Raw genomic sequence first — 20,156 nt, 5'->3', positions numbered from 1 at the left:
AGGTGACTCAATCATTAGGCTTGCCATCTCCTTACCTACAGAAGCTATACTTTTAAATGCTCCAAGTCACTGAGCAAAGCGGCAAAGGCTCTTTGGACTGTTTCTTCAACAGCCTCTGTCAGTTTCCTCTACCTGCTGTAAGATAGAATGGAAGTTCTGCTGTCCATAAAATGGTGGAAGAGGGCAAGGAGGGGCAGAGGTTGCATTCTCTCTCCGAGCATTTAAATGCATAAGCACTGTCACCAGGCAAGGCTCAAGGTGTCATGCTTGGCAAGACATGAAAGCTTATGCTGCAAAATTTATTTTGCAAATGAATTTGTTAGCCTTTAAGGTGCTATAAGACTTTTTGTTGTTTAAGGTTGGCTGGAGTAGTTATATGTTGCCTTAACAAGTATCACTTGAAAGACCTGAAATGGGCACCAATAATGTTATACAGACAAAGTGGGCAAAATATAATGAGTTGGTGAGGGTTGCCCTCCTACATAGCCAACTCCTCTTCTGCCCAGGGAAGACTGCTAGTGACCCACAGAATCCTCTGGTCAGAGTGAGGCCAAGTTCTTCCAATTTCATGTCTGTCTGTGAAGGAAGAAAGTAACATTTGAATTAAAATAAATAATTTATTTAAAATGTTCACATTTTATATAAAGTTGAGTATGAAGAGTTCTTTTTTTAAAAAAATCTACCCTATTTTTTTAAGATTATTTAAAATACTGAATCAGTTAATACTGTTTATTGATGAACACTTTTTCCCCAAAGCGGAGAGCCAGCTAGAAGTATTTAAACTGTCCTGTATTAAATCAAAGGGAAACTAAAGACACCAGAGTTTTGTATACCAAAGTTCCTTGTTAATGCACAAGAAAAAATGAACAGAAATCAGATTCTTGCAGATAAAACCTCATTCAAAAGACAACAATCAGATATCTGAAGAGTCGCTCCAGTCTGTGATGGTGGCTAAGCTGCTTTTTATGCTTGAATCTGCATCTTGAAGGCCTATTTAAAAAGAAAAAAAGAAAAATTACTTTTACAGATACACATATACTAGCTCTGCAAAGTGTTCCAGTACTCTACCCTTCTTATATTTGGAAAGTTCTTCCTAAAAAAATGTGAACTCCTTTAACGAAGTCCGACTGAAAGAGGAATTTTCCTTGCTTTCAGGTTGGTGTCTTATTGCGCAATTAGAAATGAATGAAGCTGTTCCTCCCCATAAAGAAGCTATAGTGTCAGATGGGGTCTTGGACATCTTGCTGCCACGTGGACCTTCCTCTGCTCCTCCACTAGTAGGGGATCAGTGTTGCATAGCTTGTGGGGATCAGATGCAATATATATGCACAGCTGAAAACAGGGGAAATCCCCTGTGAGTACCCTAACAATTATTTAAATAAAGTTAGCACTATTCAGTATATTAGGCTTTGTTTCAGCGGCAACACATCTTAATTTTATTAATAAAATTAATATAATTAAGAGGAAACCTCAAGGGTCCTTTGCATAAATAGAAAGCACTTCTGCTCATGCAAGTGTCCCTGCCCCCCACCATTTCCCCTGCACTAATATCATGGAAATCTGAAGGGTTCCAATCCAATGGGGCAGGGAGGGTCTATAATGGGATGCAGTGGGATAAAGGAGGAAGGAAAGCCCTGTTGTGCAAGTGGAGTTCTGCTCATGCTTCTTTGGAGCCAGCTGCATGTTTTAGAGGCAGAAGGCAGGTATGAAAATATGGTTTGAAATAATGCCTTTAAAAAAAAGATGTGAGATTTAGAACTGTATAATTCAGTAATATCTAACTTATCACAGCTACTCTAGAGTGCCCAGGAAGCTCTACAGAACCACAAATCCCTCTTGTACTGCTTGGGCCCAATTCAGCTAAACTACTGATGCAAACTAAATGTGATGGCAGCAGTTTCATGTGTTTAAATACAAAACTGCCTCAAATATGTAAAAAACACAGGGGGGAGGATGCAGAGGAGGTCAGATTCCAACAGCAAAAGCAATGTGCAGGTGAGGGGCACTGAATTCTCCCCTACAGCTGCTGCCACCTTCCCAAAGCCCATTTCCCCAAGTACTGTTTACTTAGCTGGGCATACAAATGGCATTAGTTTGGATGTGAAAAACACTTGAGGAGAGAAGTTGCGGAAAAGTAATCCACAAGTGGGCAGAAGACCCTGCCTCCCACACCAGTGCACCCCTTTAAGCTGTAAAAATCAGACTGCCACCCCCGTGTCTATACAATTTCATGCTTAAAATACGTGGGATCTACTTCCTTCACATCTAGTTTTACCTTAAGTCCCATTGAAACCAATGGAACAGCACTGTGAATAACTAACTTAAAGCTCCATTAGTTTCTCTCAGACTTAATCAAGACTCACTTTAGCTGGATCTTGGCCCTCGTGTACTTGTAAGCCAAAAAAGCTATAAGATGACCTGCAGCTGTGGCAGAGATATTCAGCTCTGGGACTCTTAGTGCATATTTGCCTTTGGTGTTCTGATGGAGCTTAGAAGCTAGGGCCCATAGGGGTCCACAGCCCATATCACCAAAATCAACATTCATTCTGAACAATATGGGCTCTCTGGCAGATTAGTTAAGGTACTCAAGTTTATATGGTCAACTGCACCAAAATGTAAGAAGCCCAATACCCTGCCTGACTGCTTTCAGTTATTCAAAACAGGGTAACCACAATCCAACCACAGAGTTTAATGTGCCCAATTCTGTTGTTTTCAGTGCCCACTGTTGTGCTGTGGCCTGCAGAAGATACTACTGAATGTAATGAGAACAGTCACCTATGGGATCAAACCCACCACTAACAGGAACGTAGTCAAATGTCCCAATCACTTTATCACTGTACCTAGTAATATATCTATATCTGATGGCTTTAAAAATTGGATATGGGCCTGAAGTCTTGTATATTTCATAGTCATTCTCAAGGGTACACCAGATGCTCACCAATATTTTTCTCAAATGCAATACTTTGGCAGGGTAAAAGGTAGTGAGCTTTACATGGGAATGGGTAGGAATGTGTCCCGGGGAGCTACCATCCTGCAGAGGAACACACCAGCAGATGGAGCACGAGTGCAACAATGCAATGCAGCCACACTGGTCCAGAACTCACAGGATTAAGCTGGAAAAGGGTGTCAGATATTGGCCTCAAAAGCTAGGGGCAGTCCTAGATCTCAAACAATCTCATTCTACAGAAAAGGGATGCCGAGGAGAATGTAGAAGGTGATCTGGAGGAATCTGTAAGTGAGTAAAGCTATACTGTCCTGGTATAGCTCAAACTGCTTTAAGAACAAACACTCTGGAAAACCCACCTTTCATTGGAATAGTCACTCTTACATCCAGATAAGGCTTACTAGTCTTGAGACGTGTTTAGGGAAGACTGCAATTTTAATTGCATTTTTGCATTTTTACAATATTTTATATTATATTTATTTTTAAGTGGCCTTGTAAATTTCCTAGGAAATAAGAGGCAGGGTAGACACCATTCAAATAAATAAGTACTCTTTCCCCTTCTATCGCTCCATAGATCTGAATAAACTTTGCCATCATTGTCAGTGGGTGTGACCCTGAAGGGAAGGGAGCTTGGCACTGCTGTGGCAAAGAACATCAGAACTATAGACAAGTAGTTGATGCCACCCATTTATATACCTTCTTCCTTTGTTGGTTTTCCCATAGGAGTTCCCCATGCATGGACCATGGATGTAACATTTGAATCCTTCTTTTCAATGGCAGCTGCATTCTTAACTGTCTCATCTTTTCCTAGCAAGACTTTTTCACCTTTTGCTGGCATGAGTTTTTCATCTTTTGCTGGCATGGGTTTTTCATCTTCTAGGGATGACAGATCCCAGTCATCCTCCTCCTCCTCAACTCCTACAAACTATTAAGAAACAAATGTTTTTTCTTAAAGTTAGTCTAGGAACAGTTCTCTGCTAGTCCTTTGGTACACAGATCCTACAGTAGCAACTGCTTGCTTAAGATAATGTAAGTTAATATGTTCTGCTACTAGAGATACAACATTTCTGAAAACTGACAGCAAAATGGTTTCGTTTTGTAAATAGAAGTTGGGGGAGAGAGAGGACTGGAATATTTGCATTATTTGTTTGAATTAGTACCAAACACTCTGGCAATACCAGAAAGAACAAGCCTTAAGGAATACTGCAGTGCCCTCTGCTGATAGGAGGATACAACATGCAATGCATTATGCATACATTTATAACATTTTTTACAAGACCGATATGTAAAACAATGGGCACAATATCACTCAAGTTCAACTGTTTACATCTCATTCCTTTCAACAGGAGAGAGTTCAGCATATGTTTCATTCTACACTGAAATCAATGAGACATTAAGATTATAATCCTACACATATACCTGGGAACAAGTCCTATTCAACCAAATGGAATTAACTTCTGAGTAGATTATACAGCCACAAGAGTGGCTGTATAATATAGCCAGTGTGGATTTTTCACATTCCGCAATGTTAAATTGAAAATACCCCCATACCATTCTGCTGCTTTCCATAAACTCATTTCAAAACAAAAGCTACCAAAACTTATAGTCCTGAACTCAGAAACTCTTGCTTCACAACCCTCTAAGTTTTCATGGAGACACACAAAACACATAGAGAATCGAGAGTTCAAAGTCTAAAACAAGAGAAAAGTAATCCAGGCCCTACTGGATTTTTTTTCTGTCAGTGGTCTCATAATTTGTTGACATTAATTAAAAATCAGCCATGTTCACAGAGTATCCGTAATCCTATTACTGACTGTGCCCCATACTCTGACCTTCACCTTCTTCAGTTTAAAAGTTTAAAAAATGCCTGGCAGATTTTTAATTAATTTAAGAAATTTAACACTGGAATCTATGATAGCCCAGGCATGCTCAGTAAGAACCAACTGTCAATGTTCTAAAAGCCAGACTAACAGCTGTTGGGCATAGCTAATCAGAGCCAAATCCACGCCAGACATTTATTCCAATTTAAACAGTCATGGCTTCTCTCAAAGAATCCTGGGAAGTGTAGTTTGTGAAGGGGTAGGAGACTCCTATTCCCCTGACAGAGCTCTAATGGCAACAGAGGTTTAACAGTCAGCCCCTCTTCTCGTGAATGTAGATAGCTCTGTGAGGGGAATAGGGTGTCTCCTAGCAACTCTCAGCACCCTTCACAAACTAGGATTCCAGGATTCTTTTGGGGAAGCCATGTCTGTTTAAAGTGGAATAAATATCTGGTGTGGATATGGCCAGGGACAGCTTTGGTTTAAATCTGCGTGGGAGACACATGTCTCTGCTGTAGAATAAAAAGATGAGAGTAACCCTGAAAAATAATGGTACTGTTAAAAATGTTTTCCTTTTGGAAAGGAAAGGGGCTTTCTCTCTGACCAGTGCCCACCCACCCAATCTCCTCCCCATCCCTCCTCCAGGTCAGTTTCACCTATTTTAAGCATGATTGCACAGGAGTAAATCCCACTGAACTCAATAAGCATACAAATGATCAAATTTGCTGTCCTCTCCTCTCCTCCCCCTCTCCTTCAGTCAGATTCTCCTATCCTAAGCATAATTCCACAGGAGTAAATCCCACTGAACTCAATAAGGATGCAAATGAGAAAATCTGCCTTTCCCCTCCCCTCCCCTCCCCATCCTTCCCCTTCTCTCCTTCCCTTCTTCTCCTCTCTCCTTCTCCTCCCCTCCCCAGCCCTCCCCTTCATCCCCTCCTCCACCAGGTAAGTTCTACCTAACCTAAGCATGATTGCATGGGAGTAAATCCCACTGAATTCAATAAGCATGCAAATAGTCAAACCTGGCCTCCCCCTCTCACTACTTTCTCCCTTCCTCCTCTCCTCCCCTCCTTCCCTTCCCCTCCCTTCCTCCTCCCCTATGGTCAGTTTCACCTATCTTAAGCATGATTGCACAGGAGTAAATCCCACTGAATTCAATAACCATACAAACGATAAATTCATTCTCAGAAAACTTTCCCAGAATTCCATTTCTTACCTCCCAGATTAAAAAAGCAGAGAAATTTGCTAATAGGCAAAAAAACCCTTGTGGTTTAAGCATGGACCTATAGCCAACAGATATTTCTATCAAACTTTAAAAAGCAGGAAAATTGGACAGCTATAATGAATGCAGCAGGGCAGCAGGAGACCTGACCTCCTCTCTGAGATATTGTACTGCCCTACAAATTTGTAAAAATGCAAACACAATTTGGGTTGGTCTTTCACAGTCCAATCCACTTCCTGTGCAGCTTGGAAGAATTTGGTAACATGTGGCAACCCTGGCAATCAGTCCAAATAACAGAAACAAGACATGTGCTGTGCCCATCTTAGCAGGGACAAAGCAACAATATTAAGACAGTTGATGCAGTTCAGATATTCACTTTAAATATGTTTGATTTACTTCACAATTTTAGTTACGTTTCCTATGGTAAATTTTTTTTTTGCTTCTGTTTCTGTGAATATCTGAAGTACAGCAACACTTGCATAATTTACACTTAAAAAAAACTCCAAAAACAATTGTGAAATAATGGCACTGATTATTCTGCAGAATAGTCTCCAGTGGACATGAGGAGTATCTCAGTTTGCACAAGATAAAACAGTGGAAGGTGAAATATATTCTAGCAATTTCTAGTGTGCTCTATGTTTTTAATTGACCATGCCCACCCCTCCTTAAATGGAGTGGTTTAAGCATAGCAACCTGAACACATGCATCTTGGGCAGGCCAAGTTTGTTTTTTTCAACAGTTAGTTTCACTGCTGAAATAGCAACATTTTGTAATCACTCTGGTTTTACACCCACGCTCTAGTTTTAGATTCAACTGTTAATGCACCCAAAATAGAAGGACCAGTTTGTTCTTACCGTAAAGTGTTTTTTCATGGATGAAAAGAGGTCTCCAACTGCGTAGTGTAGCTCCCCCTATAGCTCAGAGACAGGAAATGCTTCAGCAAATACTTTTGCTCCTCCCCTCTTGCTGAGGCTCAGTTCATTTCTTGGAAAAGCTTCAGAAGTAAGCCTCAAGAGAAAACTCAAGGATAAAACCTAGTACATGAATAACTCATCCATACAACAACTTGATAGAAACAAAGTGCGTTAGGAACAAGATCAACTGACCGTCAATGAACATTGTAGAAAGGAATCATGGCACTCAGTGACTCAGTCCCAGCCACCAGAAAAATACTGCAAGGGCGGGCCTTGGAGACCTCTTGTCATCCATGAACAAACACCGTTTATGGTAAGAACAAACTGTTCCTTCTGTCATGGATGACAGAGGTCTCCAAGTGGGATGTATTAAAGCTGCAGACCGAGAGTAAGACAGAAGAAGACAAGACTTGTTGCAGAACCCTGTGGTCAAATGAAGCCTCCGCTGAGGCACATAAATCAATTTTGTAGTGGCCCATGAAGGTACTAGGAATGGACCAAGTCACTGCTCTAGAAATATGTACTATCAGAGCATTTGTGGAAAAATGATGTAGCTGCGGATCTGGTAGAGTGTGCTCTAATGTATAACGGTGATGGTAATTGAAGGGCCTCATATGCCAAGGAGACGCAAGCTCTAATCCAACGAGCTAGAGTTGCACTTGACACTTTCTTCCCCATAGTGGCAGGATAGAAGGCCACATTCAGATCACCTAAATGGTTTGGTTCTATCAATATACACCTTTAGTGCACGCTTAACAACTAATGAGTGCCATGCCTTCTCTTTGGGGTTGGAAGGTTTAGGGCAGAAAGAAGGTAGAATTATTTCCTGTTGCCTGTGGAAGGCCATGTTTTCTTTGGGGACAAAGGCTGGGTTAGTGCATAGCACCACCCTGTCTTTGTGGAAAGTACATAGGTGTTTTTCGACAGATAGAGCCTGTAGCTCAGACACCCTATGTGCCGTCGTAATAGCTTGAAGAGGGGCTTTTGTGGGGCAGAGAGAATGGAATGTAGACTCCAGGTAGAAAACAGAGGTGGACTGGCAGGCTGATAGTTGCAGCTCCTTGAAGAAATCTTTTTCTTAACAGATGGGAAGCAAGGGACTCAGAACCCTGTACTTGCAAGATAGACGATAAGACTGAAGCCTGTCTCTTCACCATGTTTGGACACGTACCCATCTGAAGACCTTCTTGTAGAAAGAGAAGCACTTCGGCCACTGTAACTGACTCAGGGTTACTGCCTTATTTATCACACCAAAGTGAGAATGCCTTCCATGTACTCTGGTAGCTATGAACAGTGGAAGGTCGTCTCACCACTAAGATGGTATCCACTACTGTTGAAGAAATTCCTGAGACTAGCAGTCGGTTGTGCTCAATTTCCATGCGGTCAGCTGAAGCCACTGAGGGTCTGGTTGGAGGAGAGGACCCTGGTGGAGCAGGTCCAGGCACGACGGGAGATGGAACAGTGGTGACATGGCTAGTTGGATGGTATCAGAGAACCAGGGATGCCTTGGCCTATAGGGGACTATCAGCACTACTCGAACCTTCTCTGACTGGATCTTTTTGAGCACCCTGCATAACAACCGAGGAAATGCATAAAGTAGGCCCTTCGGCCAAAGAACCACAAGAGCATCCACTTGCTTGGCTCCGTGACTCAAGAAGCGAGAGAAGAAGTGTTGTTTCTGATGGTTTTTCTCAGAAGCAAACAGGTCCACCTTGAACCTGCTGAACCTTGCTTGGAGAGAGTGGAACACTTCCTTGTTGAGAGCCCATTTCCCTAGGCACAGTGGTTCAACCAGTCCGCTGTTACATTCAAGTGTCCTTGAATGTATTCTGCTGCAATTGACAATGTGCATTGCTCCACCCATTACAGCATTGCCACTGCTTCTGTGTGCAGGATCATCAACTGAGTACCTTGTTTGTTCAAATGGGCCCACACTGTCATGTTGTCAGTGCGTATTAGCATATCCGGATACATAAGGATGTGGAAGAAGTGGCAGAGGGCCAGGTGGGCCGCCCGTAGCTCGAGTCAGTTGATGCTTCTGCGTGCCTCTATCGACCATGTCCCCTGGACGTACTGCCCTTGACAATGCACTCCCCATCCCGAGACTTGTGTCAGTGGTGATGACTGAGTGGGGTGGATCCTGGAGAGGAGTGCCTTTTTGTAAGTGCCTTACTGATGTCCACCAATGAAGGGACTTCTTGACCTGATGTGAGAGAAGTACGTAGCGGTGTCTGCAGTGTGTGATGTCTTCCTGGTAATAGAGGAGTAGCCACTGAAGAGGGTGGGAGTGCAAGCGAGCCCAGGGAGTGATCCCTATTGTCAATGCCATAATGCCTACGACCTTTGCGAGCACCATGGCGTCTGCCGAATGTACACAAGTCAACAGAACAGCCATGGCCGTGATTTTCTGATTCCTCTCTGGTGAGAGGGAGATGGATGACTGAACCATGTCCAACCATGCTCCCAAGTCCTGTAGCTGATGGGATGGATTGAGCTGGCTTTTTTGAGTGTTCACCAAGAAGCCATGGTCCTTCAGGTGAGCTAACGTTATCTGGAAATCCTCCCAAGCCCGATGGAAAGACTTGGACTGAATCAGGAAGTCATCCGGATAAGGATAGATGTGCAGTCCTTGTAGTAGCTGAAGATCGGCCACCAATGTCACCATAACTTTGGTAAAAACCCTTGGCATGGAGGCCAGACCGAATGGTAGGGCTTTGAATCGATAATGGCCTCTGTTGTAGTAAAAACATAGTAGCCACCGGTGTGCTGGGAATATTGGGGTATGTAGATAGGCTTCCTTCAAGTCCACTGATGCCAGAAAGTCCTTGGCCTGGAGGACCTCCCGTAGGGAAGTGAGGGTCTCCATCCTGAATTTCCATTGGGTGACAAATTGGTTCAGGAATTTGAGATCGAGTACCGTGTGCCAGGTTCCGTCCTTCTTCCCCATCAAGAAGAGTGAGTAGAGCCCTGAGAAACATTCCTCTGAAGGAACTTCCTCGATTGCAGAGATGTCTAACAAGTGGCAAATCTTGTTTGAGACCGCTTGTGGCTTTGTGGTGGACTTGGAAACGGGAGAAAGAAGGAACCTAGCAGGCAGATACTCCATCTTGTATCCTTCCTTGACTACCTTTAGAACCCACTTGTCCTGAGTGGTATCAATGGAAGAACTTGCTCAGTCTTCCCCCCACCAGTGGCAGTGCAATTGAGTCAGAATCGCTGCTGGTTCTGGCGACCCTGTTGCGGCTGATCAGAAGAATTCCAGAAAAAAGAGACTTGCAGGGATTTCTGTTGGAATCTCAACCTGCTCCAGGAGGGACGGCTACTTCTGAAGTCATGGCCTCATCCTGCAAATCTAGACGCACGAAAGGACTGTTAGGATGTGGGCGTGTGTCTATAGAAACGTTTGTCATCCCATTTCTGAGATGGCATCATCTTCTTTTTGTCCTTAGTCTCCACTAGGACATCTTTTAGTGCCATATCACCAAATAACTTTGACCCAGAAAAACGAACTGAAGCTAGATTAGAAGCCGATGAGGCATTCACACCCCAGTGGGTAAGCCACAAGTGCTTACTAGTGACTACTGCTGCTGCCATGGCCCTGCAGGAAAACTAAGTGGAGTCTATAGTAGCATCCACTATGAATGTTAGGGATCTGGAAACCTTTAACAGAGTTTTCCTAACTCTGGAAGGATCCTGATTGGCATCATCCAGGAGATCCTCCACCCACAACAGGGTTGCTCTAGCAAAGATAGAGGCATGCTGAAACAGAGGCATGTATTGACAGGGCATTAGCGTCATGAGAGCGTTTGAGGGCTAGATCTGACCTGCGTTCATTGAGATCTTTCAGCTGCGTATCTCCATCCCAGGGCAGGGGGGCATAGGAAAGCAGAGCAGAGACAGAACTATTGACTGCAGGAGTTCTAAGCTGTTCCATGACATCAGCATCTAAAACATAGAACTTATTCGCATAATTAATACCCTTTTTGCACTGAAGTGGTGAATCCCACTCTGACTTCATATTTGCTTTAAATGACGCTGGTAATGGTATACACCTATGTGACATTTTTGGAACAGGCAGTACTAGGGCACTTTGGGAAATTGGCTCCTGCTGCTGCTGCACTGGTGATAAATCCAGAGCAGCTACCACTTTGCTAAACAAGGGAGGAAAGTATATGTATATGAATAGCCTAGTTGATACTAAGTCATCGAGACCCGAGCCATCACTCCATTCTTCCCTTCGATGTCAGGATGCGCATCACAAGCAGCAGGCAACTGCTGTCTAGGTCCTATAGTAGAGCTATGCCCTCTAGTGGTTCTAAAAGGACTGGGAGATGACAGAAATTCTTGAACACCTCTTCAACTGTAGGGGATCTAATTCCATATCATTCTGAGAAGGGGGTAGAGATTGTTTTGATGTCCCTCCCCTTGTTCTCAGCTGCCAGATAACAGATCATAGCATCTTTCAGCTGCTGGAACACCTCAGGTGAAAAAAGGTTGGTCAGCAGAACCTGGGATGGTTGTTCCTGCTCTAAAGTCGAGATGAGGGGTGCACTCTGCTGCAAATTTACTGGCCTGTGGTCTATAGTATAAATTGTCTGATTAGGTACCAATTCCAATGCCTCCTCATCACAGGATAGTGGCTGTAGTTCCTGCTCCCTATTTGGTAATAGGCATGGAGGGTCTTGGGACAGCAGCTGTTGTGCTGCCCTCAGGGCAGTAGCGCAGGAATCTATGGGTGCCACCGCTCCATTCCACTGCAAAATGGCGGGGGCTATCGCTCCCCTGTGTGCTGACATAGTAGGTGCTGCTGCTCCTCTGTGGTCCAAAATGGTGGGCACTGCCACTCTGCTTAAGTTCCAAAATGGCAGAAGTAATGGCAGGCACCACTGCACCGCTATGATCCAAAATGTCGGGTGCTGCCGCTCCCTTCTCTTCTGGTGCCGCTACTTCCCTCAAACCCGCAGGTAAAAGGCCCACCTACACAGACTCATCAGCTGGAGCAGGCTTAGGCAGACTAAAGAGACGAGAACCTGAAGAAGTTTATTTATTTATTTATTTATTTCGTTTCATTTTTAGACCGCCCATAGCTAATAGCTCTCTGGGCGGTGTACAAACAGGATTAAAATACAATAGTATAATAAAATCAGTAACACATAACAGCAAGTTAACTAACAACGTTAAACATAAAAACATTAAACATTAAAATGCCTGGGAGTATAGCCAGGTCTTAACCTGGTGCCTAAAATAAAGTACCATAGGCGCCAGGCGTATCTCCTCAGGTAAGCTGTTCCAGAGTTCGGGGGCCACCACAGAAAAGGCCCTAGATCTAACAACAATCCTCCGGGCTTCCTGATGAGTTGGTACCCGGAGGAGGGCCTTAGATACTGAACGAAGTGGACGGGTAGGTTCATAGCGGGAGAGGCGCTCCACAAGGTATTGCGGTCCCACACCGTATAAGGTTTTATAGGTCAAAACCAGCACCTTGAATCTAGCTCGGAAACAGATGGGTAGCCAGTGCAGGCGGGCCAGGACAGGTGTTATATGCGCAGACCGATGGGTCCTCGTCAACAGCCTGGCTGCCGCATTTTGCACTAGCTGGAGTTTCCAAACAGTCTTCAAGGGCAGCCCTACGTAGAGCGCATTACAGTAGTCCAATCTAGAAGTTACCAGAGCGTGAACAACTGAGGCGAGATCGTCACTGTCCAGATAGGGGCGTAGTTGGGCTACTAGACGAAGATGGTAAAACGCATTCCGTGCCACTGAGGCCACCTGAGCCTCAAGCGACAAGGAAGGGTCAAAAAGGACCCCCAAACTACGAACCTGTTCCTTCAAGGGGAGTGTAACCCCATCTAGAACAGGATGAACATCCACCATCTGGGCAGGTAAAGGGCTCACCAACAGTGCCTCGGTCTTGTCTGGATTGAGTTTCAGTTTATTAGCTCTCATCCAGTCCATTATCGCGGTCAAGCAACGGTTCAGCACATCAACAGCCTCACCTGAAGAAGGTGAAAAGGAGAAGTAGAGCTGCGTGTCATCAGCGTACTGATGACAACGCACTCCAAAACTCCTGATGACCGCACCCAGAGGCTGCATGTAGATGTTAAAAAGCATGGGGGACAGAACCGACCCCTGAGGGACTCCACAATGGAGAGTCCAGGGTGTCGAGCAGTGTTCCCCAAGCACTACCTTCTGGCGACGATCCACCAAGTAGGAGCAGAGCCACTGCCAAGCAGTGCCCCCAACTCCCAGCTCCGCGAGCCTCCCCAGAAGGATACCATGGTCGATGGTATCAAATGCCGCTGAGAGATCAAGGAGAATCAACAGGGTCACACTCCCCCTGTCCCTCTCCTGACAAAGGTCATCATACAGGGCGACCAAGGCTGTTTCAGTGCCAAAACCGGACCTAAAACCGGATTGAAACGGATCCAGATAATCGGTTTCATCCAAAAGCGCCTGGAGCTGGCCGGCGACCACCCGCTCCAAGACCTTGCCCAAAAAAGGGACATTAGCCACCGGTCTATAGTTGTTCAAAACATCTGGGTCCAAAGAGGGCTTCTTTAAAAGAGGTCTCACTACTGCCTCCTTGAGACTACCAGGGACTACTCCCTCTCTCAAGGAGGGGTTTATCACCTCTTTGGCCCAGCCGGTGGTCACAGCCCTGCCGGCCTTCACCAGCCAAGATGGGCAAGGGTCCAGAGCAGACGTGGTCGCCCGCACCATTCCAAGCACCTTGTCCACTTCCTCGAGCTGCACCAACTGAAATTCATCCAACAATGAAGGACAAGACCGTGTTCTGGACACTTCAATGGAATCATCGGTCATAACATCAGAGTCTAAGTCCCGACGGATGCATGCAATCTTGTCCTGGAAGTGCTCCGCAAATTCGTTGCAGTGGGCTTCCGATGTTTCCTTGGTATCATGAGGGCCAGAATGTAAAAGCCCTCGTACCACCCTAAAAAGCTCCGCTGGGCAGCAGAGGGATGATCTGATGGTGGCAGCAAAACAAGACTTTTTTGCCGCCCTAACCGCTTTTACATACAACTTAGTGGAAGCACTTTCCAAAGAATGATTACATCCGTCAGGAGTTCGCCTCCACCTGCACTCTAGCCTCCTTCTCTCTCGCTTCATCACTCTCAGCTCCGGGGTATACCACGGTGCTGTATGAGCTCTGCACCGAAGGGGGCGCGCGGGAGCGATCATGTCAATGGCCCGGGTCATCTCCGTATTCCACAGATCGACCATGGCCTCGACAGGAGCGCCAGTGCTATCAGCCGGAAAAACTCCCAGAGCGTTCTGGTAAACAACAGGATCCATAAGCCTCCGGGAGCGGCCCAACTTAATAGGTCCCCCACCTCTGCAGAGGGAAAGGGCTGTCATGAGTCTAAAGCTCAGCAAGCGGTGATCTGTCCATGACAATGGAGTAGATGAAAAATACCCCACCCTCAGATCACCATCTCCATGACCGGTGGCGAAGATCAAATCAAGAGTATGTCCTGATACATGTGTCGGGCCAGTAACAATTTGAGACAGCCCCATGGTTGTCATGGAGGCCATGAAGTCCTGAGCCGCCCCAGACAAGACAGCCTCGGCATGAATGTTGATATCCCCCAGTACCACAAGTCTGGGGGACCTCAACAATACCTCCGAGACTATCTCCGTCAGCTCAGCTAGGGAAGCCGTACACCAACAAAATTCCCAGTCTGTCTCCTTGGCCCAGCACAAGAGGAAGACACTCCAAACCAGTCGCCACCTGGACAGGGTGCTTGGTGAGAGAGAAAGAACTCCTACAGACCACAGCAACCCCACCTCCCCGGCCCTCAGATCTACCACAGTGCTGCACCGAATACCCAGGTGGGCAAAGCTGGGAAAGAGCAACCTCTCCCAGTTCACCCACCTAGGTCTCAGTAATACACACAAGATCAGCATCCTTCTCCACAATCAGATTGTGGATAAGGGGAGTTTTATTAAGGGCCGACCTGGCATTTAAAAGCAGCACCTGGAGATCTGAGAGCTGACTGACAGCACAACCAGCAATCCTGCGGATGTGAGGAGAACCGGAACAAGGCACAGACACAACTTGTCTGGGACGAGTTCCCCTTACCTGGCACGTTCTCCTCCCAACACCATACCTCCCATTACCCGTCACTACGTTAATTGGGGCCCCTGAAAATCCCCTTGCAAAACCCAAGGTATGTCTCCCAGGCACATCCTAAAAAGTTCCCTCAGTGGGATTCTCAGCGCCACAAGTTGACTTTTGTTGTAAAATGGCAGGAAGCTGTAGCAACTGGGCTCTGATGGCAGCTACCGCTGAGCACTGCCCAGGCTTTTTAAAATAATTTTTCTTTGTTGTCTGCCCTTTCCATACTGGAGTAGAGATGAAGGAAAGCTGACAGGTTTTCTCTCTTTTTTTGAGATGAAGGAAAGCTGACAGAAGGATTTTTCTTCTTCTTAAGGAAGGACAAAGGTAAGTATAAGACAGAGGTAAGTATTGTTGACCATTGAACCGCACTGTCACTGAGTTTGTTTTCCATCAAGTCTGAAAAACTGTAACTAGGGGGAGTTATGTCTTTGCCCAGTCTGGGAACGGACTGCCAAGGCCGTTGCTATGGTAGCCATCGTGATAAACTGGGAAAAGTTCTAGCAGCTATCTGTGTTAAGCTGAGTCTTCTGTGTATTGCCTCTGAACTGAGAGGTTCTCTTCTGTGTTTACCTTTGGAGAGATGTACCAGAAGGGGGGTGACTGAAGAAACTCTACATGTATTTACTCTTAAGCCTTTGGCCATAATGTCTTAATAAAGACTCTTAACATGCTCTAATGCTCTGAAGAAGTTTCTTGCTCAACTTAACTCCAACGTAATGTATGCTGTTTCACGCAACAACGCACACACGTCATAACAAGGGTTATGGGCCTAGATCCACAGCGCATTACACGGGAGTAAGTTGCTGGTCTGAACGGCAGACGGAGTTCCAGAGGGCAGCTTGATTGATTGTACCAGACAGAGGTGAGCAACATGGCTGTAAACCTGTCTGGGGGAGGCTTGCCAATGGAAAGATTGACGGAAAAGAATTACGGCAGCTGGAAGCCGAGGATGCGGGCTTTGCTGATAAAAGAGGATTTATGGGACACAATAGATGGACCCACTCTGGCGGTACTGACTGCGGCCTGCACGCGTAGAGATCAGAAGGCGCAGGCTTTTATACTTCTGGCTCTATCTGACTCTCAACTGCTACACGTGAGAGATGTTACAAACGCCAAACAGATGTGGGACGTGTTGGAGGCTCTTCATGTGCAACAGACTGCGGGATCTAGATTGTGTTTGGCACGGAAGCTTTATCAAATGCGCTTCACGAGTGAGTGCGAAATGTGTGAGCATCTCACGGAATTCAGACGCCTGTTTGCTGAGCTGACGGACCGAGGCGTTGAACACTCTGAACTTCAGAAGACCTATCTGATCCTGGCTTCGCTCGATGGGACTTGGAATAATATGGTCATGGCTTTCGAAGCCATGCCTGACGGAGGTCTGAACGTTGCGTTTATTGAGGAAAAGCTGACCCAGGAATGGCAGCGGAGACAAGAGGCAAAAAGTGCTGAGGAAAAGCAAAGAGCCAAGCTGAAAGAAGAAAGCAGCAGCAGACAGGAAAACAAGCAAGAGCATCAAAGGCTGAAGGCTTATTATGCCTGTGGGGCTCGTGGGCATCTCCAGAAAGACTGTGCAGTCAAGCGAAACTCCAGGGACGGAGGCTTGAAGCAGGGAAGTGTGAACTTTGTTTGTAAACAGAAGCCACAAACTTTAGCACCTATTGACTGGCTTGTCGACAGTGGGGCAAGCCATATATTAATTAAAGACAGAAGTTTGTTTTATGCTTCAGAAGAAGTGCAGGATTTTGTGCAACTTGCGGATGGATCACAGAAACGGGTGGAAGCCCGAGGACTGGTGAGATTTAATAAACTTGGGATAATGTCAGAATGTTTGTTTGTTCCAGAATTGGCTCATAACATATTGTCAGTCAGAAAACTGGTGAGTTGTGATTTTTCTATATTGTTCCACAAAGACCAATGTTATGTAATGAGGGGAGATCAAGTGTGTTTGCAGGGAAGCCTTAATGATTCACAGTTTGTAATAAAGAGCAGTCAAACAGGGTGTGCTGTGTTAAACGCTGAGGCACAGGTACATCAGGGCTGCGTTCATGAATGGCATCAAAGGCTGGGGCATGCAAACCTTGACACGATTAAGAAAACCCCCATGCATAGTGAAAACATGAAATTGAAGGATTGTGGACAGATAATGGATTGTGATTCTTGTCATAAAGCTAAAATGACTATTGCACTAATTAACCAGGAGGCTGAAAGAACCACAACAGCTCCCTACCAGCTAGTTCATGTTGATTTATCAGGGCCAATAAATGCTTCACGAGGAGGTGCGAAATTCTTTATGGTACTGGTTGATGATTTTACGAAATACACTCATGTTTATTTGCTTAAGCAGAAAAGTGAAGCTGAGCAGAAGCTGAAACTGTTCATTAAGAGAATCGAAACTCAACATGACGTCACTGTGAAAGCGATTCACTCAGATCAAGGGGGGAATTCACAAGCAAAGCGTTAAGTGACTTCCTTGAGAGTAAGGGAATACGCCAGACTTTCACAGCTCCTTTTAGCCCGTTTTCCAATGGATCTGCTGAGAGAAAAAATAGGGTGCTTCAGGAAGCAATGAGAGCCATGCTGATGGATTGCAGTTTAGGGAATTCCTTCTGGGGAGAAGCAATTCTTTATGCGAATTACATTCACAATAGGGTATTACACAGTGCACTTGGAATGTCTCCTTATGAGAAAATCACTGGCAGAAAACCGAAAATACAACACATTCAAAAATTCGGGGCAAGGTGCTGGATCCACATTCCACAGGGAAAAAGGAGGGGCAAGCTTGCGCCGAGGGCACAGCAAGGTTTTGTTTTGGGATTTCAGAATGCATATTTCAGAGTTTGGTGTCCAGAAACACAGCAGTTAATTCTGAGCAGAAGCGTTAAAGTCTCAGAAAAACCTTGGGATCAAAGCGAAACAGTTGTTCTTACAGGGTCAAATGACACACAAGAACAATCATTTAAGCCAGATCTTGACATTAAAGTGGAAGGCACACAAATACCTCTCAGAGATGCTTTGAATGAGCTCATTTGTGCAAAACGCAGATCAAAGAAACGCAAGGCTGAGGAAATGGAATCTCCTGTGCAGGCTGTGCCAAGCACAAGCACAGATGGGGGGACTGAGAGAGCAGAAGCTCTGGTACCTTTAAGACGTTCTACAAGATCAAACATAGGGAAACCACCTGAAAAATTCACAGTGGGGTTGGTATCCAGTCCTGGAATGCATAAACTAGTGGAAATGGATTCTGACACTTTGTATTTGACATGTGTATAGCCAAAGTTTGATTGAATAAAGTTCTAGCTAGATGTTCTGAAATGTACTGTAATGTACTGAAATGTAAGCTGCATTGCAAGATGTATTGGAGAAATGTATTATTGTTATTGTTGTAATGAGTTACAGACATGATAGGAAAAAAGGGGGATTGTTGACCATTGAACCGCACTGTCACTGAGTTTGTTTTCCATCAAGTCTGAAAAACTGTAACTAGGGGGAGTTATGTCTGCCCAGTCTGGGAACGGACTGCCAAGGCCGTTGCTATGGTAGCCATCGCGATAAACTGGGAAAAGTTCTAGCAGCTATCTGTGTTAAGCTGAGTCTTCTGTGTATTGCCTCTGAACTGAGAGGTTCTCTTCTGTGTTTACCTTTGGAGAGATGTACCAGAAGGGGGGTGACTGAAGAAACTCTACATGTATTTACTCTTAAGCCTTTGGCCATAATGTCTTAATAAAGACTCTTAACATGCTCTAATGCTCTGAAGAAGTTTCTTGCTCAACTTAACTCCAACGTAATGTATGCTGTTTCACGCAACAACGCACACACGTCAACAAGTATAAGGAGAGGAAAGGGAGAGAGACAAAGCAGGAAATAAGTACAGTAGGGCCTCACTCATACAGCAGGTTAGGTTTCAGACCCCCGCTGAAAAGCGAAAGCTGCCGAAAAGCGGATCAGCTATAGTGTGGGGGTCTTGAACCTAACCCGCTGATCACGCCAGAGGAGGAGAAGATCAGCTGTAGCGCGCTACAGCTGATCTTCCCCTCCTCCGGCGCAATCAGCTTGAGTGCGGGAGTCTGATCACGCCAGAAGAGATCAACTGTAGCACACTACAGCTGATCTTCCCCTCCTCTGGCACGATCAGGTGGAGTGCGGGAGTCTAATCGCCCCGGAGGAGAAGAGCTGTAGTGCTCTACAGCTGATCTTCCCCTCCTCCAGCGAGATTAGCTGGAGTGCGGGAGTCTGATCGTGCCAGAAGAGGAGGAGATCAGTTGTAGCGCTCTCCAGTTGATATTCCCCTCCTCCAGCGAGATCAGCTGGAGAGCGGGGAGCTCCAGCCCCCTCTCCAGCTGATCGCCCCACTGGTGCCATATTAGCAGAACGCCAAAAAGTGGGGCACCGAGAAGCAGGGCCCTACTGTATAAGTCAGTGGGGAGAGATCACCAAAAACTATGTGCTCCGAGTTGAGACAGGAAATGAACCGAGCCTCAGCAAGAGGGGAGGAGCAAAAGTATTTGCTGAAGCATTTCCTGTCTCTGAGCTGTACGGGGAGCTACACTACCCATTTGGAGACCTCCGTCATCCATGAGAAATAGAAATAGAATATAATCTCCAGTTTGAAACACAAAAGGCTGTCTTTACCATCATATGACATTGACCAATAAAAAGGCTTTGAAATCAATGAAAAATGCATTTGACACAGATTTCTAGGATGAAAAATGAGAGAAACAAAATTTGTAGGTTAGATTCTGTGTAGAAACAGTAGTAACACAGGAAAGTAGCAAAGTAAGAACACCACCACAAACAAAAAATGTAATTCTCCATCTTTGGAGATGGAGTCCTGATTGCAGATGTTGCCACCATGTGCTCAGAGGCACGTTACCACATTTTTCCAAGCTACACAAGGAAGTGGATTGGACTGTGAAAGACCAACCCAAATTGTGTTTGCATTTTTACAAATGCACGGCAGTACAATATCTCAGAGAGGAGGTCAAGTCTCCTGCTCCCCTGGTGCATTCACAATAGCTGCCCAACTTCCCTGCTTTTTAAAGTTTGATAGAAACATCTGTTGGTTACAGGTACGTTCTTAAACTGCAAGGTTTTTTGCTTATTAGTGAATTTAGAA

General features: G+C 45.3%; 1 protein-coding gene across 9 annotated transcripts in view; it reads right to left on the bottom strand.

Annotated features, from left to right (window-relative positions):
• Nucleotides 1-655: 655 nt before the first annotated feature.
• Nucleotides 656-20,156, bottom strand: part of DZIP1 (DAZ interacting zinc finger protein 1) — a 71,908-nt gene continuing 52,407 nt past the window's right edge. For all 9 annotated transcript variants that reach the window (XM_061630092.1, XM_061630094.1, XM_061630093.1 and 6 more), the window contains 2 exons: nucleotides 3,641-3,869; nucleotides 656-990 (listed from right to left, as the gene is read on the bottom strand). In XM_061630092.1, the coding sequence (XP_061486076.1) occupies nucleotides 914-990; nucleotides 3,641-3,869 (306 nt within the window). In that variant the 3' untranslated portion in view covers nucleotides 656-913. The remainder of the gene's footprint in view (nucleotides 991-3,640; nucleotides 3,870-20,156) is intronic.

Source organism: Rhineura floridana, chromosome 5 (assembly GCF_030035675.1).
Source record: "Rhineura floridana isolate rRhiFlo1 chromosome 5, rRhiFlo1.hap2, whole genome shotgun sequence".
Lineage (NCBI taxonomy): Eukaryota > Metazoa > Chordata > Lepidosauria > Squamata > Rhineuridae > Rhineura > Rhineura floridana.
The sequence above is the reverse complement of the archived record's forward strand: the minus strand, read 5'-3'. Positions and strand labels throughout refer to the sequence as shown.